The sequence below is a fragment of the Pseudonaja textilis genome, chromosome 12 (assembly GCF_049901715.1).
Source record: "Pseudonaja textilis isolate UNSWEBS1 chromosome 12, rPseTex1.2, whole genome shotgun sequence".
NCBI classification, from domain to species: Eukaryota; Metazoa; Chordata; class Lepidosauria; order Squamata; family Elapidae; genus Pseudonaja; species Pseudonaja textilis.
The window spans coordinates 2,283,882-2,310,057 of NC_142001.1; the positions used below are offsets into that span (position 1 = coordinate 2,283,882).

Genomic DNA, 26,176 nt, shown 5'->3' on the forward strand with positions numbered 1-26,176 from the left:
GGAGCCTAGACCCTTTCAGACAAGCGGCTGCCCAGTCTCTTCTTCAAACTTCCAGGGATGGAGCACCCATGATTTCTGAAGGCAAGCTGTTCCATTAATTATTTGTTCTCACTTTAGGGAGTTTCTCATTATTTCTAGGATGCTCCTCTCCTTGATTAGTTTTCCATTCATTGTTTCTTGTCCTGCCTTTTGGTGCTTTGGAAAAATGATTCGATCCCCTCCTCTTTGTGGCAGCCCCCCAAATATTGGAAGACTGCTCTCATTTCACCTCTAGTTCTTCTTTTTTCTTAGAGTTGCCAAACCCAAATCCTCCAGCCGTTCTTCGTATGTTTTAGTCTCCAGGCCTTTGATCATCTTAGTTGCTCTTTTACTTTAGTAAGAGTATTTACGGACTGCTCCAATCCACTGAGACAGTGAACAACATAGTTAGAATAACAGCAAGAGAAGGGTAGCATACAATCAAAACCCGATTCTGGTAACCCCAGGTGCAGACAGATGCTACCTTAAAGGCTCCAGATCCCCTGCTGGTCTTTGAATCTGAAAAGATGACAGGTAAAGGAGTCCCTGAGGATTTTACTGCGCTAGTCAATGCCAACTTTTGAACCTGAAGCCCCAATGAACTCCCTTGTTGAAATATTATCCACCTGATGATCTTGCCAGTCATTTCCCAGGTATCACACACTGCATAGCAACAGATCAAAAAGTCTACTGGAGACAGTGCAACCTGGGACAGGCCATTCAGCACCCTCAGCTTGTAAAAGGGGAGATTGCCAAGGCAGGGTGGGATATTTGAGCCGTGAAGGCAAGCTGCTTCCTTCCCCTTCTAGCCTCTTTCAAGCCATACACGGCTCCTTCAAGGAAAGAAAACCACGGCAAGCCACACACACACACACACACACACACACCCTGGCATGTCCCAGCCCGGGACGGACGGGCTCTGTGGAATGTCAGGAAAGTCCAAGGAGATGGAGATCGCCTTCTTTTCTGTAGCCTTTGCAGGCAGACTGTCTGGCTTAGCAGGTCAAGGGGAGTTTGCAGGAAGGCAGGCCAGGTGGAGGTCTTCACTTTAAAACCCAGCACGGGTCAAGAAGGTTGCTCCATCTGGAAGGGCTGAAGGAGAAGAAATGGGGATGATGTGCATGTGTGTGTGTGTGTGTGTGTGAGAGAGAGAGAGAGAGAGAGACAGCCGTCCTTGTCATCATTGGGTAGAGCAAAGCTGGAGAAATAAAATCAGCCTGTAGCCCAAAGGAAAACAAACAAACAAAGGAGGCTGAAGGATGTGTGTTGTGTAGATACTAACAGAGTAATAGAGTTCAAAGGGGCCTTGGAGGTCTTCTAGTCCACCCCCTGCTCGAGCAGGAGATCCTATACCATTTTAGACAAATGGTTGTCCAGTTTCTTCTTAGAAGCCTCCAGTGTTGGAGCACCCACAACTTCTGAAGACACACTGTCATTGCTCAAACAACATAATTTGTGTGAATTGCACAATGGCATCAGGGCATGTGAGGAGTCACTCTCCTCTTTGCTGTCCTGCAGATGCTTATGGCATGTTGTGCAAACACATTCCATTTTCTTGCAGCATGAAAAAGTGTGTTCACTCAAGTCCAAAGTGACGGGTGATGCAAAGCCCCATCCTGTCTGTTGTGTATCCATGCACATAGGTTTCCTTCCTTTGGGTGACTTATGTTGCCTTCAGCCCCAATTTGCTCTCAGAACATGCCACCAAAACAACGAGTTGCTTACTGGATTCCAATGATTCAAAAATGTGGACAGATCCGGAACAAGATTGATTTAATTTTAAATGTATTCCAAATTAACCTAATTATGTAGAGGCCTTGCAGTTATACCCTGGGGGTTTGCAAATGGCCAGGTTAAAAAAATATGCAGCTTTTCAAAGAAAAATTGCCACGCTATTTACGAGTTGGGGCACGGAAAATAAAATTCCCTATTCTGGGCTGGTTCCTGATTCCGTATCACCCCCCTGAGCGGATCAAGAAAACTACACAGAAACAAAAGCCGTTCATTGTGACAGAGCTTCCTTCTGAAGCCTGCACATCGGGGGACATCTGAGCATCAGGCGAAAAATGCACGGTTGCGGTGAGACGCAGCTTGTTATCGTTCTCACACGCTGCCACTGGGACTCTCATGGGAAAGCATTTTCTTTCCCACCCCACCTGTGTGAGGCCCATAAATAAGCAGACTCCTCCAACGAAGCCAGTCCTGAAACAGGAATGCCAGATTGACTTGAATTCCTCTAAGAGGGCTGATAAAAGCCGGCTGCAAAGGGAGAGAGAAACAGCAACGCGATAAAATTCCACTCAGCAGAATTTCCATTGATTTGAAGTGGGGGGAGGAAAGGTGCAAGTCAAAAGTGCTCGGGGGGATTTTAGAAAGTCCACAATGATGCCCTAGGGGCATCCTCAAGGCCCCACCCCTTTGTTTTGCGCATCTCACAAAAGGGGCAGCGCTTCAGTTAAGAGGCCATTGCTGCTATCCTGACTTTGCTCCCCTCAACACCACAGATTTCAACAAAAGATACCTGGTGCTATTTGTCCAGATATCACAGAATAACAGCATCTTAGGCCCAGTACTCTTCAATATCTTCGTAAGCGACTTAGATGAGGGAATAGAAAGGGAATTTACCAAATCTGTGGGTGATATTAAGCTGGTAGGAACAGCCAAAAGCCTAGAAGATAGGCTGAAGATCCAGATGGATCTTGACAGACTTGAACACTGGGCCCTATCTAAGAAAATGAAATTCAACATAGAGAAAAGAAAAACCCAAAGTACAGATATAGACGGGATGAAACCAGGCTCAATAGCAGGAACTGTGAGAGGGATCTTGGAGTCTTAGTGGACAACCAGCTAAATAGGAGCCAAGAGTGTGCGATGGCAGCAAAAAAGCCAATGCAATCCTAAATTGCATTAGCAGAGGGATACAATTAAGATCAAGTGAGGTACAAATACCACTCTATAAAGCCTTAGTAAGACCACACCTAGAGTATTGCATCCAGTTTTGTTCACCACATTATAAAAAAGATATTGAGAATTTAGAAAAGAAGAGCAACCAGGATGATTAGGGGACTGGAGACTAAAACTTCTGAAGACAACTTGTTCCATTGGTTGATTGCTTTCATGTGAGGAAATTTCTCCTTAGTTCTAGGTTGCTTCTCTCCTTGACTTGTTTCCGTCTGTTGTTTCTTGTCCTGCCTTCAGGTGCTTTGGAGAATAGGTTGATCCCTCCCTCTTCTTTGTGGCAGCCCCTCAAATATTCAAAGATGCTATCATGTCAAGAAGAATGTTAGTCCTTTTTATTAAACTAGACATATCCAATTCCAGTTCTTTATATGTTTTAGCCTCCAGTTCCTTAATTATCTTAGTTGCTGTTCTCTGCACTCTTTCTTGAGTCTCAACATTTCTTTTATAATGTGGTGACATGGAGAAATTTCAAATGTGATGGAAAGATGAACTAATGAAGCTTACTACTGGGATCTACATACGCTACATAGGCTTGATGTGTGCACCCCATTAAACCACAATGGGATTTATTTGGTTGTTGCTGAGCAGATCACACAAATCTTTCTTACATGTTGGGGAGAGCTGTTTTACTCCAGGCTGTTCTGTGGTTTTGAGTTGTGTTTTGGCACATATTATAAGCTGCTGGGAGTCTTAGGGGAGCTGGACAGCCTTAGGAAATCCAAATCACCCTCCTCATCCTCGCCCTCTGTCCATCCTAGCATATCAACTTGATTCTTTGGCTCAATTTGCAGCCCATCCCTTGTGGCTTGATCCATAAATCATAGTTAAGCATGACACACTAACTGAGTTTCATGATTCAGTGACACACAAAGCAGGATGTCGGTATCCTTTCCTTTATTTCTGTAGGCCCCCTAAATTTCATTCGTCAGTTATACTCCCCGAGTTGCCATTTCATCTCGGGTGGGAAATTTTGAAAGGCATCCCAGGAAAGGGACTCCTGCAGGAAGGAGCTCCCATGGTTCCTTCAGAGGAAAGCGACAGAAGCAAATGGGTCAATGAATCACAAGGTAATGGGTAGGAAGTGAGCATGAATCAGCCTGGCCTTCTGCTTCGATGCAAGGTGGCAGCTGGACAATAGTACTTATGACTCATCAAAGATTGTGAAACACTTAAGTTACTTCTTCTCCAGCTTCAGGGCAAAGAAATAGACCAGAAGAAGATTTCGTTTTTCTCCATTTGCTTCTGCCACAAGCTTTATTGCATTTTCCATTCCTTAGGATGCATTTGGGTGTTATATGGGGTGTCCAAAAGGCAGGGGTGGGCAGCTATGGACCCTTTATGACCGACGGACTTCAACTCCTAGAATTCCCGAGCATGGCTGGCTCAGGAATTCTGAGAGTTGAAGTCCGCAAGTAAAGAGGAGCTACCCCTGGCACAGAGTATGGTTAAAGAAGATACACCAAGATAGTGTAATGTGTCCTGCCTTGGTCAAGGGATTGGACTAGAAAAACTCTGGTCCCTTCCAGCCCTATTATTCTAAGAGAAGAGGGTGGCCACAATGGTAGGGTTGAATCTCTGCCTGTTTTATGTACAGGATGTCTGGACTTTTTGCCCATTCCCTGCAGATCCCCCTGCATGACACCTTAAATTAAACTTGTCAGAGACAAGAGAGGGGAGTTGGGGAACAGAGGAGGCCAATAACGTGACAAGCATCATGATCTCATGAGGCAAACTCCACCCCTTTTGTTTATGAATCTTGACATTGCACACGTCCCCTAACGGGTGAAATTGCTAGGTGCCACGGATGCCTGGACTGTTTCCTAGTCTGATTTGATTGCTTATTGTACCCAATGACTATTATTAAGTGTTGTATCTGATGATTCTTGAATCTCGACAAATGTATCTTTTCTTTTATGTACACCAAGAGCATATGCACCAAAGTCAAATTCCTTGTGTGTACAATCACACTTGGCCCATAAAAGAATTCTGTTCTATTCTATGCCATCGCTACTGCATGCCACCATTTTACCTACTGGGAGTGGCATGAGTTGTTGTATCACACTGAATCTGAAATGGGCCCCGCTGAGATTTCCCCAAAACATTATTTGGTTCCAGACTTTTGCCAAGGTGGCAGAGCCTAATTGCTATAATTATAATCATATAGGCTATAATAGTTCCAAAGCAACAGCTATTACAAAAACCACAAGGGCAGTAAGGAGATGCTGGAAACTTGGTTGGATGTCATCTAGCTGCCATCATCTGGAGTTTTGCAGTCCAAATGCAGTTGGCTTGGGACTTCTTGGTGGTTTGGATTATGTGACCAATCACAAGCATGGCTAACATGACTTGCTAGTGGGGGACAGAAAATAGCTAACATGATCTTCAAGAGCATTTTTAAAGTAGTGTATCAAAAAGGAAGAGCTAGAACAGAGCTCTCCAAACTTGGTAACTTTAAGACTTGTGGACTTCAACTCCCAGAATTCTCCAGCTAGCATAGCTTTCTGGGAGTTGAAGTCCACACGTCTTAAAGTTACCAAGTTTGGGGACCACTGAGCTAGAAGGTTAGAAATTGTTTATACTCATACTTAAAAAGGGCCAGGAATGTGCTGCAGCTGCCAAAAAAAAAAGCCAAAACATTCCTTGGCTGCATAAACAGAGGGATGGAATCAATATCACGAGAAGTGATACTACTGCTTATAATGCCTGAGTAAGACCACACCTGGAATACTGCATCCAGTTTTGGTCGCCACAATATAAAAAAGATATTAAGACTTTGGAAAGAGTGCAGAGAAAACTGACAGAGATGATTGGGGGCCGAAGGATAAAAAAAATATAAAGAACAGTTGCAGAAATTGGGTATGTCTAGTCTAGTGAAAAGAAGGGCTGGGGACATGATAGCATTGTTCCAATATTTGAGGGGCTGCCATAAAGAAGAAGGCATTAGCATATTTTCCAAAAGAAATAATGAATACAAGAGAAGAAATAATAGATGGAAACTAATCAAGGAGTGATCCAACTTAAGGAGAAGTTTCCTGATCAATCAAACAGAAGTTGCCTCCAGAAGTTGCGGGTGCTCCAACACTGGAGGTTTCTAAGAAGAGACTGGACAGCCGTTTGCCTGGAATGGTCTAAGGACTCCTGCTTGAATAAGGGGTTGGACTAGAAGACCTCCAAGGTCTTTTCCAAATCTCTTATTCTTTTTTCTGTTTGGGATCCATCATAATCTTTTCAAAAGATTGCGGTTCAGCAGTTTGAGTAACTAACTAAAGCCAGTTCTAGATCCAGAAGCAAGAGATTTTGTTTCTAGACTAAGATTTCAGTTTTGTGACTCATTATGTGAATTCCATGAAGGAGTTGATAAATTTCCCATAGGAAAAAAAAAGAGTATGAGAGACTTATTCTGAAGAAAGACAATAAACCAGATTATTTGCTTTTCTATGCTTTGGTTTATGTGGTGTCCTGATAAACCTTGGCCATTCATCACCCCTCTCCCGTTGCTGTGAGAAATCAGCACCAAGCGGGTAATTTTGAGCTAAAAATGTCAGGAAACCATTAAGCTGCCTCTCCTTATCTCTCCTCCTTCTTCCACTCAGATATCCTGCCCTGTTCTACCTCCAGCTAAAAACAATGACTTAAGACTTAGTTAATTTAAAGAACTGGCTACATCTGTAAAAATCAGCCTGGGCCTTCAGCCTTGCAACAATGCGGACCCCTTCCTGTTAATGTCTCTAAAGGTTGAGGGCACAAAAACAATATTAAACCTTATTTCTCTGAACAATCTCCAGAGTGCCTACAAAGCACATTATTTCACGCGCACCACAACATCAGGAAGGAAGGCAATTGTGAAAACTGCATTGTTTATTCAACTTTCAAAATTCGGCTTTCTTTCATGCAGATCTCCATAGTGTTTCTCCTCCTCTTCCTACATCACTTTCTTTCCTTTCCTTTTTCCCCTCTCTTTTTTCCTTTCCTTTTCCCTTTCTTGCTCATTATATACAGTGGTAGGATGTGCACCCATGAATTAAATGAAAAGGAGTGGGGAGGGGATGGCTTCACCTTTTTTTCAGTAAACAATAAAGGTGAAGCCACACCCCCTCTTTTGGACCTCCAGTTTTGTCTTCTCCCGCCTCATTTCCCCTAACCTGGATGTAAAAGTGAACAGACCATTTGTAGAGTTCCATTAGCAAGAGAAGTACAATACTTGAATGTTGTAAAGTCACCTTAACTGCACCCTCAAGTGGTGAGAAGGATAATTTTTGTGATGCTGATCAGCCTCAATGATTTCCCCAGTTTGTTTGATATCTGTCTTCCATCATCAAGTACTAATTTTAAAAGTACAAACTATAGCAAAACCATTGTCACTGTGTGCTAATTATAAGGAGTCTCATATGGGAATGCCAAACCAAACGTCTTAGGGCAGGGGTGTCCAACCTTGGCAACTTTAAGACTTGTGGACTTCAACTTCCAGAATTCCTCAGCCAGCTTTGCTGGCTGAGGAATTCTGGAAGTTGAAGTCCACAAGTCTTAAAGTTGCCAAGGTTGGACACCCCTGTCTTAGGGCTTAGGCACTTTAAGATGGGTAGAATCTTAAAGAATCCCCCATCCAGTATGGGGTGGACATCAACTCCCAGCATAGCTGGCTGGGGGATTTTGGGAGCTGAAGTCCACTCATCTTAAAATGGCTAAGATTAAGAAAACACTGGCCTAGAATAATTGACATCCATCAAAACTGTTTCTATCTTTACCAACCCATAATAATGGATTATCTTGCTAGGCAGAAAGCCAAACTAAAGAATAGCACAATCCAAGCACAGACTGCCTTCTTTTTTTTTTTTTAGCTCTGCAAACTCTTTTAACTCCAAAAATGAATTTCATTAGTGAAATTGCCAAAAATTGCTCCATTTTAAGGAGGGAGACAGTAAGATATTGTGTAAGCCATTAAGTCAGCTAATCCAGTTTTAAAAACGAAGGGGTTGCAATAATGGGGTGTCCTTGTCAGTCCACCCACTGTAATTCTCAATCCTCACCCATGAGAAATGCAATACCTTGTGACCAAAACAATAACAACAACGTGTATTTCTCAGCTTGGCTGCATTGGCTATGGCTGATGAGAGTTGATGTCTACATATCCGGAAGGCACAAGTTGAGAGAAGCTGGGATGGAATGTACTTTTTTTTAATTAAGAAGAATATTTAGAAAGAGCCCTCCTATCCTACCACCTCTTACTGTATTATACTATATATAGCACAGTATCAGCAATAGAATCCTTCAGGTTTCTGGTTCTATAATCTCCCAGGAGCTGAAATGAGTGCTTAACATTAGAACCATCATTAAAAGGCACAACAAAAATGTTCTTCCTGCATCAACTCATAAAGCTCAGATTGCCCAAGGAGCTGCTGATACAGTTCTACAAAGTCTGTTTTTTGTATCTCTATAACTGTCTAGTTTGATGCAGCAACCCAACAGGACAGGTACAAACTTCAGTGGATAGTTAGGACTGCAGAAAAAACAATTGCAACCAGCCTGTCTTCCACTGAGGGCCTGTATACTGCACGGGTCAGAAAGAGGGCTGAGAAAATATCTACAGAACCTTCACAATTCCTCCCCTTGAGGCATTGCTATAGGGCGTTGCATGCCAAAATAACTGAATAAGGGACAGTATTTTTCCCCGGGCCATCACTCTGCTGAATACCTAATTCCCACAGAACTTTCTTATGCCTAAGGATATTTACCCATGTGGTAGGACTGTATTACCATTATCCTTCTCATCTTTTCTACTACCCCCTCTTATTAGTATCATTATTATAATTATTATACTCTCTTGCTTTGCATGTACATTGAGAGCTTCTGCATTGGAGACAAATTCCTTGTGTGTCTAATCACATTTGGCTAAATAAAGTAATTTGTAACTCAGGGTGGAAATGAGGGGTCCTTGGTGCTCTCTGAGCTTGGTTGTTTCCTTGCAGACATTTCATTACCACTAGGGAATATCATCTGATGATGTTACCTAGTTTGGGTAATGAAACATCTGCAAGAATCTCTGGATAACTGCATAACTGGGTGTTCCCCAAGGCAGTGTTCTAGGACCAACTCTCTTCATACTCTACATAAAAGACCTCTGTGATCACATTAAGAGCAATTGCATTCTCTTCGCTGATGATGTAAAGCTATTCAACACCACAAACAATACAGCTACCCTCCAAAAAGACCTTGACTATGTATCAGAATGGTCAATCAAATGGCAACTTCAAATCTCAACAAATAAATGCTCTGTCTTACATATTGGCAAAAAAAATCAGAAAATAAAATACAAGCTGAATAGTCAAGACCTTGTTGATGATCCAAGCTCTGTAAAGGACCTTGGAGTACTCATCTCTAATGATCTAAGTGCTAGAGCTCACTGTAACTACATAGTGAAAAAGGCATTAAGAGTTGTTAACCTAATCTTACATAGCCTTTTCTCTGGTAATATCACACTACTAACTAGAGCATACAAAACATTTGCTAGACCAATACTCGAATACAGCTCATCAGTCTGGAACCCACATTACGTACCTGATATTAGCACAGTTGAGAAAGTCCAGAAATATTTCACAAGAAGAGTTCTCCACTCCTCTACTCATTGTAGAATACCTTATGCCACCAGACTTGAAATTCTAGACCTAGAAAACCTTGAATTACGCCGTCTTCGGTCTGATCTAAGTATGGTATACAAAATCATACATTGCAATGACTTACCTGTCAATGAATACGTCAGCTTCAACTATAACAACACAAGAGCACACAATAGATACAAACTCAAGGTTAACCACACCAAACTTTATTGCAGGAAATACAACTTCAGCCACAGAGTGGTCAATGTCTGGAATACTCTACCTCACTCTGTGGTTTCTTCCCCAAACCCCAAAAACTTTAACCTTAGACTGTCTACTATTGACCTCACCCCTTTCCGAAGAGGTCTGTAGGGGGCGTGCATAAGCGCCCCAACATGCCTACCGTCCCTGTCCTATTGTTTCTTTTATTTTTCTTATATGTATTCATTTCACGTATTCATAACTATGTATATACTTATACCTATTATCTTGTAAGCAATTGACAAATCAAGATAAATAAATAATTAAAAAAGAAAACAATCAAAGCTCAGAGAACACCAAGGACCCCTCAATGTAGTTTCCGCCCTGACAGATGAAGCTGTCTGTAGAGTTGCATCAGGGAACTGTCCAGCAATGTAGATGCTGAAAACATGATTGTATCTTTGCAATAACACCTATTTGGAAAAACAAGTCTTATTGTGCTGATCTACTCATTCCATCACTGCTTTTTTTTCTTTAACATTGAGAAAGAGTTCCAGGGGCCTGCAAAGAAAGGGTCATTGTGTCCTTCTCTTCTCCAAGAAAAATTGGAAATAAGCAAAGAAAGTAACATTCCTTGAAGACCTGAGAGATTTGGAAAAAACATATTCTGCCAATAATTGCTAGGTATCTCCAGTGGCTGCTTAAGGAAGAAGAGTCCATAACTACAGCACAGGTGGCCAGATTCTGTGAGCAGCACTGGGGATTCATCGGAAACACGTGTCTAATCCACTATAGTTATGTTATACAACAAATGTGGCAAATCCTTTGCACTGCTTATTCCTTTCCCTTTCAGTATTAAACTGACAACAGGCCACACATTTTATGGATTGTAATTTTAGTATAGTTAGACCATGTATAATTGACAGACTGGATTTTATCATAGATTTTAGTTGTTATTATTTTATACTAGAATTTTTAACTGTATATTTACTTTTTATTTGTTATGGTTTCTATGTATGATTATAATAAACAATTGAATTGAAATAAGCAAGGAAAGTAACATTCCTTGAAGACCTAAGTTGTAAGCTGGTTGCATTTATCAGTTTCCTAGCATAAGATATCTCCACGGTTTCAGATGCTATTTTCAGCTGGCAAATGTTAGAATATAGTGTCATATGTGAGTTGAGAAAGAGTGAATCTGGCTTTGCCAAGGTTTTCTCCCCAAAATGATTAACTAAGCCTCAACAGCTGATCTCAGTCAGAATCACAATCTCATAATCTATTCTACTTTGGATGTAAAAATTAAGGATGAATAGCAGGTAATTTCTTTCAAGCAACCCAACAGGCTTGCTTCTCTGCACACTTGTGATGTTCCATTTTTGTGTCCCTGCAGATCAGTCACAGCCTTTTGTGCAACCCCACCCAAAAATTCCGGACCTCATCAATGTGCACAACAATACAGAAGCTATCAATGTGCCATGCCGTGTCACTTCCCCAGAGATCAAACCGGAGCTGCTGCTGGTAAGCATTACATTGTCTTCGTTTATTTCCGAATCTTCTCACAACCTTCATCAAATAGGTTAGCTTTCAAGGGTAACTATTAATAAATGGACAAAGGGAGATTAATTTACTTAGTAATGGGCACCTTTTAGCTGTTGATTTTCAAACATTTTAAGCATGATAGCAAAAGGAAGATTATGTATTTTGGGCATATCTTGAAGAGTTTCTTAGGTAAGTGCAATTTCTATTTGTGTTTTATTCTGGGCTCCTTTTTTTCCCCCTGGAAGAACATTTGCTGGAATCTATTCCAGAAAGGATCCACCTCAGAAATAATCCATTATTCTCAACCAGAATCCTGGTCTTCAACCACGATTTTGCTTGAAGCAAAATCCAAAATTTCTCCAAATTAGGATTTCAAGATGGCTTTGGGTGCTCTTGAAAATTTTCTGGGTACTCTTGAAAAGAAGGAGGTAGAATATGATTCTTGTTCCCTGATTCTTGTTCCCTTTCTGAAAGACAGAAGGAGAAGCAGAACTGTTTTATGGCAAGGTAATACAGGGCACCAGCCCTAAGAAGAGGGTGCTTTAATTTTATGCCACGTGGAATTTTTCTCTCTCCCTTTTTCCCTATTGGTTCTCACTTAATAGAACCTGCTTTCCAATTTTCTTTGGAAAAGAATAGACTTTGGATGACATTCTTGAGAGTGGAGAATAATATTGTTTCAGTTATAAAGCAACTAAGTAATGCCTGTGAAATGGATCTAGATGGAACACTGCTTAAGTATGAGCCAGCAGTGTGGTGCAGCTGCCAAAAAAGTCAATGTGGTTCAAGACTGTATTAACAGAGAAATAGCATCAAGATCACGGGAGGTAATAGCACTGCTTAATACCGCACCAGTGAGGCCACACTTTGGAATATTTTATCATATTATTTTATTTTAATTTTATACATTGCTGATTATCAAATGTCTATTTCAATAAAATTTATATCTGGTATTACAATAATCCTTAAAGAAAAGAAAAAAGAAAAAAAATCAGTTCCTATCTTATCCATTTTTAAATCCTTATTCTTATATATCACAAGACCTTACCTTGCAGAATCTTCTTCCCTATTATTCTTTTACCCATTGTCTCTCATCTTCCTAACAATGCAATTTCTTTTCATTATTGATTGCTTCCTGTTTCTCTTTATTTTCTGGTCCTTTCTCTTAATTCCCCCTTTTCCCATTATTATTTCCCTCCATTTCTTATTGCAATCATCTATTTTATCCCCCTCCCTCTCTCGATATTTTTTCCGTAATTCCCTCTTCTGCTTTTTCCCTTTCCTTTGTTTAGATTTCTGAACCATTCCCCCTTTCACTATCACCTCTAACCACAAATTTTTAATTTTAATTTCCCCACGTTTGAATGCTCATTGTTCCATTTGATCTTCAAAGCTGGTTTCCTCTTTATTTCTCCCTCTCTGGTTCTCTTCGTTCTTCTTCCATTTGAATCGCCATTTCTAATTTTTGTAATATATCGCTGCACTTTTCCAGATTTGCTTTCATCATTTCTTTCCTATCTTGTAAATCCAGTCTCATTTCCACGAATAATTCTTCCATTTTTTAGGATGCTCCTTTTTCCCATTCCTTAATAATTATATCCAATCCTAATCTCCAGTAAATTATTTCAACCAGCATTTTTTATATTTAATTTCAACAATCAATGTCCATGAGTCTTTGATTGGTTTCTTTCCCAGATTTTTTCCAATGTCACCGGGTAGCAATTGTCCATTGTCCAATTGTCCAATTGTCCAAATGTCCAAAGCAATTTCTTCAAAAGTCTTATCCTTTGTAGTATTCTATTGTTTCAGTTTTCAGAGTTTTAATTTTATTATAATGAAGTTCCTCTTATTTTCTTTTAAGTTCCAAGTCAATTTCAAAAAGACTAAACACTTTAAAAAGTCACTGAAATTTTTCCTGTGCCATTAGTTGGTGCTCTTAATTCTATTTCCATGTTCCACCTTTTCTTTCACTTCTTCCTTCTTTTTTAAAATAAAACTTTTATTAATTTCACTATTCCAGTTATTAGCTATTATTTATTTTCCTGACATTCAATTCCAGCATTTACTTATGCCTATTTAGTGCCAAAAATCCAATAATTATCCAATTTAATTTCCAAGCCTTTTGTGATCAAATATTTTCCTCTAAATTTTCACTTCCAAATTAATTCTTTTCAACATTCAAAGCCAGTTTTATGAGTTCCAATTTCCTTCTTTCTCTCTCTGGTCACCGCTTCTACACACTTTGATCCAAAAAGTTCCTTTATTTCTTAATTCTGGGATCCCTTAATATCCAAATGTTTAGCCTGGTTCACATTCCACTCTCAACTTCACCTCTCCAGCACAGTCTTATTTCCTGGACTGCTTCCTGTTTTCATTTCTGACCACCTCTGCAACTTGTCTTTGGAGGGAGGTTTTCTTGTCAGGGAGGGGAGATCCCCTCAACTCTCCAACTGATTCCCCCTTTCTTCACCACCACCCCAGGGTGGTTCCGATACCAATTGGAACTCTCCAACAAGAGAGCTTGAAGTGAAACCATGCACGATCACAGATTCCGCTTCGACCACGACAGAAGAACAACTGGAAGTCCAAGAAGCTTGCCTCCTTGTGGTCTCCATCACTGGTGGTTTTTAAAAAAAGATTGGACAACCATTTTTCTGGGATAGGACTCCTGCCTTGGGAAGGGAGTTGTACTAGAAGACCTCTAAGGTTCCTTCCAGCCCTATGATTCTAAGGATTGTGTGTGAGTGTTGTGCTTTTGTTGTATTATTGTCCTCTCAGTAGCCTACAGCCTCCCTGGTTTCCCTGTCTTTCCTCCAACCTCAAGAGAAGCCCTCATGAGGCTTTCTCAGATTAGATACATGGGCAGCCTTGGAAGTTTTAAAGTGAAGCAGATATGCATACCAAAAAATACTGCTGTACTGCACTAGCACTTTCTCTGCCTCCAGTTATGAAACAGCTTTAGGAAGACCACCATAAAATTTGTCCTACCATAGCTGAGTTTGCTATCATGTAGATTTAACTCACAGTCACTCTTTCTGTGGAGTAAAGAAGCTGACAAATAAGCAGAATACCACTGTACTTCCAAGAGTATAATTATGTGTATTAAGTTGCTTCATACTCTTCTCATGAGGCAATTTTTTTCCAGAAGTCACCCCTTGCTTCTTAAAAGCTGTTTTTTTATATAGAATGATCTTCAGCCAATCTCAAAGTCTTGAATACAGACTAATAATGGCCATTTCATCTGTGTTTGATTGTTGGTATTTACCATGGGTTTTAGAGTAGTTGTGGGGTGGTGTTTGATGCTCTGTATAACTAAACAGGCAACGGGAGCTGGCAATCTTTGATGGTTAACAGTAGCAGCATGTTACTCATAATATTTGGTAGCTGCCAAAGTAATAAAAATTGGCAAGAATGAGAAACTTCTTTAATTTTAATGAAACAGTACTTTCTTACAAAGAGAGCAATTTTCCTTCTCAAAGTACTCAGTTCAAAACATACACACACACACACAGAAGTACACACATTTTCATAATCTTGAAATTAAACCCCTTCTTGACTTTTTTCTTCTCTCTCCTTCTTGGCTGGTGTAGCAAGAGCTTTGGCTTCCTGAAAGCCTTGGCTTAACATCTCTATTGACTTTTGTCAAAATATATGGAGAATTAATACCAGCTTAGCAGCCACTCTGAAACCTGAAGGTAACATCTCCTTAAGGAAAGGGAAAGGAGTTCAGAAGCCTGGTTTCTGATCTTCCCCATCTTTGGAACCGAGTCAAACCTTTTTCATTTGTTGCTCAGTCTTGAACTGGGACCTTGTCCTAGACCTTCAGAAGGATGGGCAGATATTTCCATTTCAGGCTGCTGGGACGTCTGGGCCAAAGACTGTTCTTCCTCCTTTGAAAGAGACAGGAGGGGTGGGGTGGGGGCTGACATTCAGATCCCAAAAGGAAGGGGTCTCTTCTGCTGGCTTGAGAGACATCTCCAGGAAAGCGGATAAGGCTTTCTGTAGAGGTGTGTTTACCTTGGGCGCCCATCCTTCTGTTCCCATTTAAGGAAAGCTGCCTTGTTATTTTGGCCTTGTCTGGAAATACTACGTGTGGAGCCAGGTTGGCGGCTTCCTTTACTCACAGGAAACTGAAGTGGGGGTAGGGAAGGAAGGAGCCTGACGGTTTGACAAATTTAGAACATCCTCCTCCAAATTTAATAACTATTCACAGATAAAACGGCAGGAAAGAGAGGGAGGAAAAATAGCAACCAGGGTCTTTTGAAGGTTGGGGTAAAATCAGCTGCGACTCCTTTTCTCCTTTCATAACAACTTTTGAATATTGCACAAGCAATTTCATTTAATATGTGAAATATGGGGTGTATGTCTATCCATCATATATATATATATATATATATATATATATATATATATATATATATATATATATATATATATATATATATGCAATGTTTCTGTACATATATATTTTAAATCTGATCATCAGGAGATCCTCAAATGCAGAGTTTTAAATATTCAGCACCATTCAGTTTCACAATTTCTGAAACAACATAGTTTGCCCCTTGTAAATTACAATTCTGGTGTTTCCATTATCCTTTAAAACGGCTGCCCTCTATCCTCCTTAGATATTTATGGGGAATTGGAGAGGTTGCTAATGCTAGAAAGCAGCTCATTCTTTGTGTCAGCTGATTGTGATTAATGCTTGAGCTGCGCTTGAAATTCAGGCTTTTGAATATACACACAATACACACATAATATGTATCTAAAATTAATGTCGAACAAAACCATGTAGGCTGTTCCTCTTCCCCAGGGGGCCTGCGAAAACCTCAGAAAGGAAATTAAGCCTGCTCGGAATCACTCAAGTTTGCCCTAAACTGCCACGACACTTTGCCAAAAATGCTATTAATATAGGAAAGGGATCTATTGGAGCTGGGTCATCCATGGGGAGAGAGTCAAAAAAATCAAGGAGGCTCACAGTATCAAAGCCCTTCCCCAATTTCTACGTGGGTTGCATATAGAAAGGGCTCCTTCAGTCATGAGATTATAGGATTTTTTTCCTTTTCAAAAATGTGTTCCGGTTTAATGCTGCCAACTCCAGCCACTTTGGGATACCTTAACTAATCATTTTTAGCATGATCCACTAAATCTTCATTTTGACTGCAAACTAGGAATAACCTTCATCCTAAAATGTAGATGAGGCCAATTAAATTTTCTCTTCTTTGCATTTTACAATGAAATTACCATCTAAAAGCAGGAAAAATATTTTTATAGCAAAAGAAAAATATGAAGGGGAGAGAGACAGAGAGAAAGACAGACAAATATTAGTGATAGAGAAATAAATACCACATAACTAGATAGCTGGCTGGTGAGAGAGAAGGAGACAGATGAGAAATAGAGGAGGGAGGGAGAGAGAGAGAGAGAGAGAGAGAGAGAGAGAGAGAGAGAGAGAGAGTCGAGCTCCAATAACCAAGAAAAACACACTGTTGCTTCTAAACAGTTTCCTTTCCTCACCTATAGATAGAAATACCCAGAAGACAAATGGGTTTCTATGTCAACTTGCATAAAAGGCAAGAGACCACCACCTTATCCCCACCCCCTACAAGAGAAAGAAATAGGAGTTCCACCCTTATTCCCTTGAAATATAGTACTATTGTAGGGTTCGGAAGAGAAAAGATTTGTAAGACTAAAAATTAAACTTTTGTGACTACACTGCTTGCTCGGTTGTTCTTCTGCAGCTTCAAGGCCCCGACTTTTAATCCAAAGTCCTCTTCAAGCTGCAGCCAACGTAGAAGAATGAATAGCTTGGCTTAACATGAAGCGCTGTCCCAGGTCATCTTTTCCAGGGGATTATAAGGACACAAGTTGGAAGAACAGGTCTCAGTGGCCAGTGATGATGACATCCATAGTTTGGGGACAGCAGTGATTGGACCTTGTAGGTATGCGAGACAAAGTTCATAATAGGGCGTGAAGGATAAGTTAGGATGGAGGAAGACCCTGGAGGTGAGAAAGTGAAGCACACCAAACTACAGAGGGACATAGCAGGATTCCAGATATCCTTGTTGTTCCAGCCCAAATCAGTTGGGACAGGAAACTGACTGATGATAGCCCTTATGGTTGAGGAGGAACTCAGCTTTTTGTTCCAGGAACATAGAATGCTTGTCCCTCTACAGTAGGCAAGTTTTTGCAAGATGCACTTGGGAAGCTTGTACAAGGTCCAGATACACATGCAAGTTGTAGTTCAGGGCAGATTGTCATCCTGGAAAAGGAAATAACAGTTGTTACACAAAGCCAGAGCCTTCCAAACTTGGCAACTTTAAGACTTGTGGACTTCAACTTCCAGAATTCTGGGAGCTGAACTCTACAAGTCTTAAATTGCGAAGTTTGGAGACTCCTGCACTAAGGTAAAAATCATGGTTTACAAACCATAGGGGCTAGGTTCTCGTGATTAACTAGAGGAGTGACTAATGTCTGTTCATCATACCACCAACCAGAATCAATAAGGATGATGAAGATGGTTCAGACATCTAGCATGCAGGTCCCACCCAGAAGTTCTTTCTTTTGTCCTTTTTTGCTGTTAAAAAAAAACTATCATACTATTGCTTGGCTGCTTAAATTTATTTTTTTACTTAGCTACACTGCATACACCTTTAAGACTCTCTCTTGAAATAACACATGATGCCCAAAATAAAGTAATATAAATTCAGATCATAGAAAGCTAGCTTATGATAACTGTATAACTGCCCACTGTACTTAACCATGTTAAGAAAATTATGACTCACTTAACTATTCCCAATTTCTAGGTGTTAGGGTATATTGATCCAGAAACTAGCCATGTGGTTGGCTTTGTGCAACATGTAGGGCTGGAGAATTCTAGCAGCTGAAGTCCACCCATCTTAAACTGGTCAAGGTTGAGCAGCCCTGGGTTAGGTTATGGTATATTGGACAGAACAACTGATTCAATCCAGAGGTGGCATTCAGCAGGTTCTGACCAATTCTGGAGAACTGGTAGCGGAAATTTTGAATAGTTCTTTTATATTTTTTTAATTGTTCTTATATGTAGCCATGTATTCATAACTATGTTTTTACTTATACCTATTATCTTGTAAGCAATTGACAAATAAAAATAAATAAAATAAAATAAAACTGGCAAATGCCACCTCTGACTGGAGATTTTTCAGTATCCTTCCTCTGCCACACCCACCAAGCCACACCCACAGAACTGGTAGTAAAAAGAAAATGAATCCCACCACTGATATGATCTATTAATCAGTATAATTCAGTGTTCTTGGCTTGATTGGCAGCAATCTAGAGTTAATCCAGAATCTCAGGCAGAATCTCTGAGGTTGTATTTGAAGGTGACAGTGATTGAATTGGAGAATTACAATGAGTGATTCATTGCTCCTTAAGTGAAGAAATAGAGACAAGAGATGGGTCTGAACAGAACTGAACTCGTGTCAAGCACAAAGGACCAGGTCCACATGTGAAGGTCGAGTTAAACTGATTTATTGCTACTCATGCCTATGCACAGGAATATTCTCAACTAATGGCTAACACTCGTAGGTTCCAATCTGGGTTGGTCATTAGGACTAGAGGTTTACTCTTCCAAACTTTTGGATTCATGCTGGAGCTCATGAAGACATTCTGGTAAAGAGAAGTTCCTTGAGGATGGGCTCCATCATGAGTCCAAAAGCTTGGAGGAGTAAACCTCTGGCCCTGGTGACCGAGCCAGATTGGGTCCTGAAACATTATCCTGGGACACATATTTTATTTTATTGATTTGATTTGGTTTGTCAATCGCTTATAAGATAATAGGTATAAGTATAAACATAGTTATGAATACATGGATACATATAAGAAAAATAAAAGATTCAATAGGACAGGGATGGTAGGCACATTGGTGCGCTTATGCACGCCCCATTACAGACCTCTTAGGAAAGGGGTGAGGTCAATAGTAGACAATAGGGACACATATATTTGCCTTCATTCATGAGTTAGCACTTACTTGGAGCTACCCACACAAAAGCATGCATAATTCATTCCTCCTTTCCCCACAGACCACCCAAAGTCCATTACATCCACCAAATCGATTTGATTGCTTATTGTACCTTATGACTATTATTAAGTGTTGTACCTGATGATTCTTGACTCTTGACGGTTGTATCTTTTCTTTTATGTGCACTGAGAGCATTTGCACCAAGACAAATTCCTTGTGGGTCCAATCACACTTGACCAATAAAGAATTCTATTCTATTCTGTTCTGTTCTGTTCTTTCTGTTCATTTTGTTATGGGAACCAGATGGTCACACTGGGATATCTGCTCGGGTTATCCTTGAGGGGAGAGCAATGTCTCATGGGAACCGAGGATGCTTGGATGCCATTCCCTTCACCCTTGCATTCCAACCACCATATGCCTATTCTCTGTCAAACTGTGAGCGAAGCTGAATGTAGGTGAAAGTCTTGACAGTAGTTTTATCTCAGACAAAAACTACTATCTTTATATTTGCTTTTTCTTCTTTAGCATCAATCTCCCTATCCTCTCACCTATGAGAGGAAGGAATGGGACCCAAAGAAAGGATTCACAATCACTTCACCCTCCACTGAGTTCTTTAATAGAGTGATCAAATGTGTTGCTACAGTCAACGGGGCCCAATATGAGACACGTTATTTGACTTCGAAAGTGGGTGAGTGGATGACTGCTTTTGCTCCAGGTGCTGAAAATGTCCTTTTTGGACATAATTTCCCATTGCTGGACTACCAGTAGTCCTCGACTTATGACCACATTGAGCCCAAAATTGATGGTGCTAGATAAGACATTTGTTAAGCTAGTTTTGCCCCCATTTTTTTCCTTGTCGCATTTGTTAAGTGAATCCCACCCAAACCCCAACCCCATTGAGTTTGCTTGTTAAAAAGTCACAAAAGGGACCCCAGGGCATTGCAACTGTCATAAATATAAAACAGTTGTCAAGCATCTGAATGTAAATCACCTGACCATGGGGATGCTGCAACGGTTATAAGTACGAAAAATGGTCATAAGTCACTTCAATGCCATTGTAACTTCAAATGATCGCTAAACAAACTGTTGTAAGCCAAGGACTACCTATATATTCTGCACTAAGCCTGATTCCAGTTATGGAAATCAAATGCATTTGTCTCCATAAACACTCCTCAAAGCTAGATGCTCTCCATTAAAAGATACGACTGAAGGCCCATCAAATATGTTGATTCTGTATGTGATACTCGATGTTGCTGGAGGAGATGCTTCATCATTGACTTTCTTATTTCTTTTAGAGATGCGGATTCGGAACGTGGTTCTGAAAGCAACTCCCCAAAAACTCCTGGTTGGAGAGACCCTTCGTTTGGAATGCAAAGGGCAGGTGTACTGGAATGGACGGTTACAATTTCTTTGGAAATTTCCAGGAAACAGGGTGAGTCTCTTAGTTGACGGAAGACCTTGGCCTGCTCCAAGTGTGTTTTCTCTTTTCTGAAGATCTGTTTCCTTGGTTCTTCCGAAATGAATCTGCTGAATGTTGGTTAGCTTTCTTAAGTAACTATTCAGCTGTCCTTTGTTGACCAAGGGGCTTTCACTATAGGTAGCCCTCGAATTATGAGCACAACTGAGCACCAGATTTGTGACATTTTTGAAGTGAGTTTTACCCCTTTGTTGTCCAAGGGTTTATGACCACCCTTGCCAGAGTTGTTAAGTGGATCACTGCAGTTATTAAGTTAGCAACACGGTTGTTAAGTGAATCCAGCTTCTTCATTGAGTTTGCTTGTCAGAAGGTTGAAAAAGGTGATCACATGACCCCAGGAGATGCAACCATCATAAATATGAACCAATTGCCAAGTGTCTGAATTTTGATCACGTGGCCATGGGGATGCTGCAATGGTCAAAAATGACCATTGTGAAAAACGATCATGTCACTTTTTTCAGTGCCATTGTAACTTCATTGTAACTTCAAATGGTCACTAAATGAACTGTTGTAAGTTGAGGACGACTTCAACATCAGGGCAGGTCTACTGAAAATCCTTGGGTCCATATAAATAAGCATGGAAAGAATGATTAATAACCCCTACATAAATATGTTAAAAAGATATTAAAACACTTTAAAGGATTGGATCTCTTTTTGAAACCAGACAAGGAAATTACTCCTTGAAACACCTGGTGGTACAGTACAGTCTTTTAAACCTTAAAACAGAAAGAAGGAAATCCCTAGTCACCTTCTAAAACCCTTAGCTAGCACTAGCACTTATATACCGCTTCATTACTGTTTACAGAGTCAGCATTGCCTTCAGCAAACTAGGTCATTTTACTAACCTCAGAAGGATGGAAGGCTGAGTTAACCTTGAGCTGGTCAGGATCGAACTGCTGGCAGTGGGCACAGTTAGTCTTCAATACTGCAATATAACCACCACAGCTCTTGAAGTCTACTCCCATCAATCCTAGCGAAAGATACCGTGATACTCCCCTCTATAGCTTCTTTTTTGAGATCCTTTTAAAGTGAGTTTGGTGGACATTTTTCTATGCCTCTCTCTTGTTCTTTTCTAGGAACTAAGGCCAGGAAAGACGTTTGACCAGGACTTCTATGAAAGCTCTAGCAACGTGACTATCACGAATGTCACAATGGAAGACAAAGGGCATTACATCTGCAAAGTGTTCAATATGGGCAAAGGAGGCATAGAAGTCAATACCACGGTCACAATATTCAGTAAGAACGACCACAAAAATGGGAAAACTGAGATGTCAAAAGAGATGCAGTCAGAACATGCCATTTTTCTACAAGCTGGTATATTGATAGGCTGCTGGTACAACTGTTTTAGGAGAGCCTTCCTCGCTGATAAGACCCTGGCCAAGCCAACATAGCTCCCTTCTCAATCCTTTCAACTCAGGGATGACTTAAAATACTCATTCATCACCAGAGGCAGCAGATTCAGCATTTCCAACTTCCGCAACTCAGTTAACTTACCCTGAAGTTGTTTGCTTGATGTTGAGAGGTGTTTATTTATTTTTTTTAACAAATATTGTCAACGTTGATGGATAAAAATAAGTGGTGTCCTCTGTTCCATCAACTTCTTAATTGCTGATATAGGTGTTTCTCAACCTGGGCAACTTTAAGGTGTATGGACTGCAACTGCCAGAATTCCTCAACCAACAGAGCTGCCTGGGGAATTCTGGGAGTTGAAGTCCATACACCTTAAAGTTACCAAGGTGGAGAAACTCTGGCTTATATCACTTTCTCTGTGGTTTAGCGTCGCCATTCATCATGGTATCGTCAGTTTTAGATCCTAATCTAGTCAGGGGGTCCATCCAGGGAAAATATCACACAATATTCCAAAGTTACACCTATGTATGACTTGAAAGTACAGGTGGTCCTTGACTTACGACCGCAATTGAGTACAAAATTTCTGTTTGTTAAGTGAGTTTTGCCTCCTTTTACGACATTTCTTACTGCAGTTGTTAAATGAAGCATTGCAGTTGTTAAGTTAGCAACATGGCTGTTAATATGAATCAGTGGCCAAGGGTCTGAATTTTGATCTCATGACCCTGGCATTGCTGCAGCAGTCATAAATATGAACAATGATCATTAGTCCCTTTTTTCAGGGCTGTTGTAACTTTGAACAGTCTCCAAATGAACTGTCGTAAGTTGAGGACTACGAGTACCAGATCACCCAAGGAATGATAGACCTTTTCATTCTTGTAATATCTTCAAGAAATTCCAGAAATGTTTCATAATGTCTTGTCATTTTGAAAAATATCATGTTCACAGCTGAAGTCAAACAGAAATCACACTTCCTGGTCATGGACCATCTGCTGCTGTGTGTGGCTGATATATTTTAATAATTACCCAATTGTGGGTCAGGAAAAAAATGGAGTGTGTGCTATGAAAAAACCCATTAATTCAAGGGTTAAAAGAAATACTGTCCAGAAAAGATAGTGCCTGTATATTATTATTGCCTTCACTTTAGAATGGATGTTTCCAAAATGTCCCTATTGCTTTCATACATTGGATCTTCTTCACAATTGTCTTCAGATCAAACCGTACCTCAGACTCAAATTAATAAAATTTCACTGCACATATGCAAAATAAATACCACATGCTTTAAATCTGTAACTGTGGCCAGTCAGTTTCTTGTTTTTCCCATTTCACATCTGCCTGGTTGTCTTCTTTTCTGATTTGTTCTTTTACATGTGTTATTTTGATGTCCAGCAAAAAAAAAAAATCTGATGGTTTTGAAAAGGAATTAACTCTATTCTTTTTCTCATTTATTGAAGAACAAGCTTTCATTAATTTTGTCAAAAAGAGGCAACAACTGTATTATGAGGCCCATGCAGGACAAAAAGTACAGAAGCTGGCTTGGAAGGTGGATGCTTTCCCTCCTCCGGATGTGGCTTGGTAAGGACTAAGGGGGAGCTCCTAAACTGCAGTAAAATCAGATTTGGGGAAGCAGTATAATTGCAATTGTTGTTGTTTCTTCTTCTTCTTCTTCTTCTTCTTCTTCTTCTTCTTCTTCTTCTTCTTCTTCTTCTTCTTCTTCTTCTTCTTCTTCTTCTTCTTCTTCTTCTTCCCCTCCCCCTCCTCCTCTTCTTCTTCGTCTTCTTCTCCTTTTCCTTCTCTTCTTTCTTTCTTTCTTTCTTTCTTTCTTTCTTTCTTTCTTTCTTTCTTTCTTTCTTTCTTTCCTTCCTTCCTTCCTTCCTTCCTTCCTTCCTTCCTTCCTTCCTTCCTTCCTTCTTTCTTTTTTCATCATTTGTACATAATTTCCTCTAATTAGTGCTAGAGCCTATTGTAACTACATAGCCAAAAAAGCATTAAGAGATGTTAACCTAATCCTACGTAGCTTTTTCTCTGGTAATATCACACTACTAACTAGAGCATACAAAACATTTGCTAGACCAATACTTGAATACAGCTCATCAATCTGGAACCCGCATTATGTATCTGATATTAACACAGTTGAAAAAGTCCAGAAATATTTCACAAGAAGAGTTCTCCACTCCTCTACTCATTGCAGAATACCTTATGCCACCAGACTTGAAATTCTAGACCTAGGAAACCAAGAACTAAGCCGCCTTCGGTCCGATCTAAGTATAGTATATACAATTATACATTGCAATGTCCTACCTGTCAATGAATACTTCAGCTTCAACTATAACAATACAAGAGAACACAATAGATACAAACTCAAGGTTAACCACACCAAACTTGATTGCAGGAAATACAACTTCAGCAACAGAGTGGTCAATGTCTGGAATACTCTACCTCACTCTGTGGTTTCTTCCCCAAACCCCAAAAACTTTAACCTCAGACTGTCTACTATTGACCTCACCCCTTTCCTAAGAGGTCTGTAGGAGGCGTGCATAAGCGCACCAATTGTGCCTACTGTCCCTGCCCTATTGTTTCTTCTATTTTTCTTATATGTATTCATTTCATGTATTCATAACTATGTTTATACGTATACCTGTTGTATTATAATCATTTGATAAAATAAATAAATAAAAATAAAATAAATAAATAAAAATAAAATAAATAAATAAATAATTTGACCTATGAGGAAAGTTGCCCTGGGAGGGCTAATAATTGAATAAAGGTCTCAATCTGGATTTTCTTCAATAAGGCCTCTCCTTGTGTACCTTCATACCAAAATCTATCTATTTGCCAAGACAAGACAAGCTTTTCTTTCTCTTAACTCATTTGGGGTGCCAGAGGATTTGTTTGTTCTTGAGTTTACTTTATTGTTTCATGAGGATCAAGTTCATGAGGTTATTTGTTGCCTTCCTTCTGTTTCCGTGCTATTCTTTTACAGTCCTTTCTCTCTGGCTGTATTTGCTTCCTGACTTAAGATGGTTCTTCTGGAGGATTTTCCTTGGAATGGAACAGGGAAAGGTGGGATACAAATAAATCAATAAACCTGCAGGTTATAAATCAATACAAGACAGGATATGCATGCAACCTCTTTTGTCTTAGATCGCTTAGAACTATCTTCAGCGCAAGTAGCCAATGACTCATCTCAGCCATTTCACAAAATGTTCTTCTCCTTTGCAAAACATTTTAAAAGCGGTTTCTTTTCCATCACATGAAATGTGCAGGGCCACAGCCTGGAAGAAATCAGTTTGGCAGACTGAGCTACTTCTGCGTGAACTCTTCGCTACTTAGAAAACAGTTTCCAGGAACTAATCTTCTATAGTCACTTTTTACAACTGTAGCTTTTCATTCAATCTGTTAGCCATTTTATGTATAGGTTGTCCTCAACTTACAATTGTTCAATAATGATGGTTCAAAGTTACAGTGGTAGTGAAGAAATTGGCTTATGGAGAATTCTCACACTTATGACCATCACAGCATCCCCACAGTCATGTGATCAAAATTTTGGCTTTTGTCAACTGGCACGTGTTTACAACGTTTGCAGCAATCCAGGGTCGTTTGTCGACCTCCAGCAAAGTCAAGGAAAGTTATTGGGGGAAGCCAGATTTGCTTAATGACTGTGTGAGTCTCTTAAAAACCGCCTTGCTTAGCAAAGAAAATCCTGGTTCGAATTGTGGTGATAAGCATAGGACTATCATAAGACTACCGAGATGTAAAGAAATAACTGCAAAGACGCCATTTGCAATGCCTTCGCACTTGGAATATTGCATCCAGTTTCAGCCACCATATTATAAGAAAAACATAGAGACTCTAGAAAGAATGCAGAGAAGAGCAACAAAGATGATTAGGGGACTGGAGGCTAAAACATATGAAGAATGATTGCAGGAATTGGGTATGTCTAGTCTAGTGAAAAGGGGAGACATGATACCATTGCTGCCACAAAGAAGAGGGTTTTCCTCCAATGTACCAGAAGGCAAGACAAGAAATAATGAAAATAAACTA

General features: G+C 40.1%; 1 protein-coding gene across 2 annotated transcripts in view; it reads left to right on the top strand.

The window, feature by feature from the left end:
• The window catches only part of LOC113437917 (vascular endothelial growth factor receptor kdr-like), a 183,757-nt gene that overhangs the window by 61,149 nt on the left and 96,432 nt on the right, over window positions 1-26,176 (top strand). For both annotated transcript variants that reach the window (XM_026703127.2, XM_026703128.2), the window contains exons 4-8: window positions 11,167-11,294; window positions 19,834-19,996; window positions 20,604-20,740; window positions 21,862-22,021; window positions 23,587-23,707. In XM_026703127.2, the coding sequence (XP_026558912.1) occupies window positions 11,167-11,294; window positions 19,834-19,996; window positions 20,604-20,740; window positions 21,862-22,021; window positions 23,587-23,707 (709 nt within the window). The remainder of the gene's footprint in view (window positions 1-11,166; window positions 11,295-19,833; window positions 19,997-20,603; window positions 20,741-21,861; window positions 22,022-23,586; window positions 23,708-26,176) is intronic.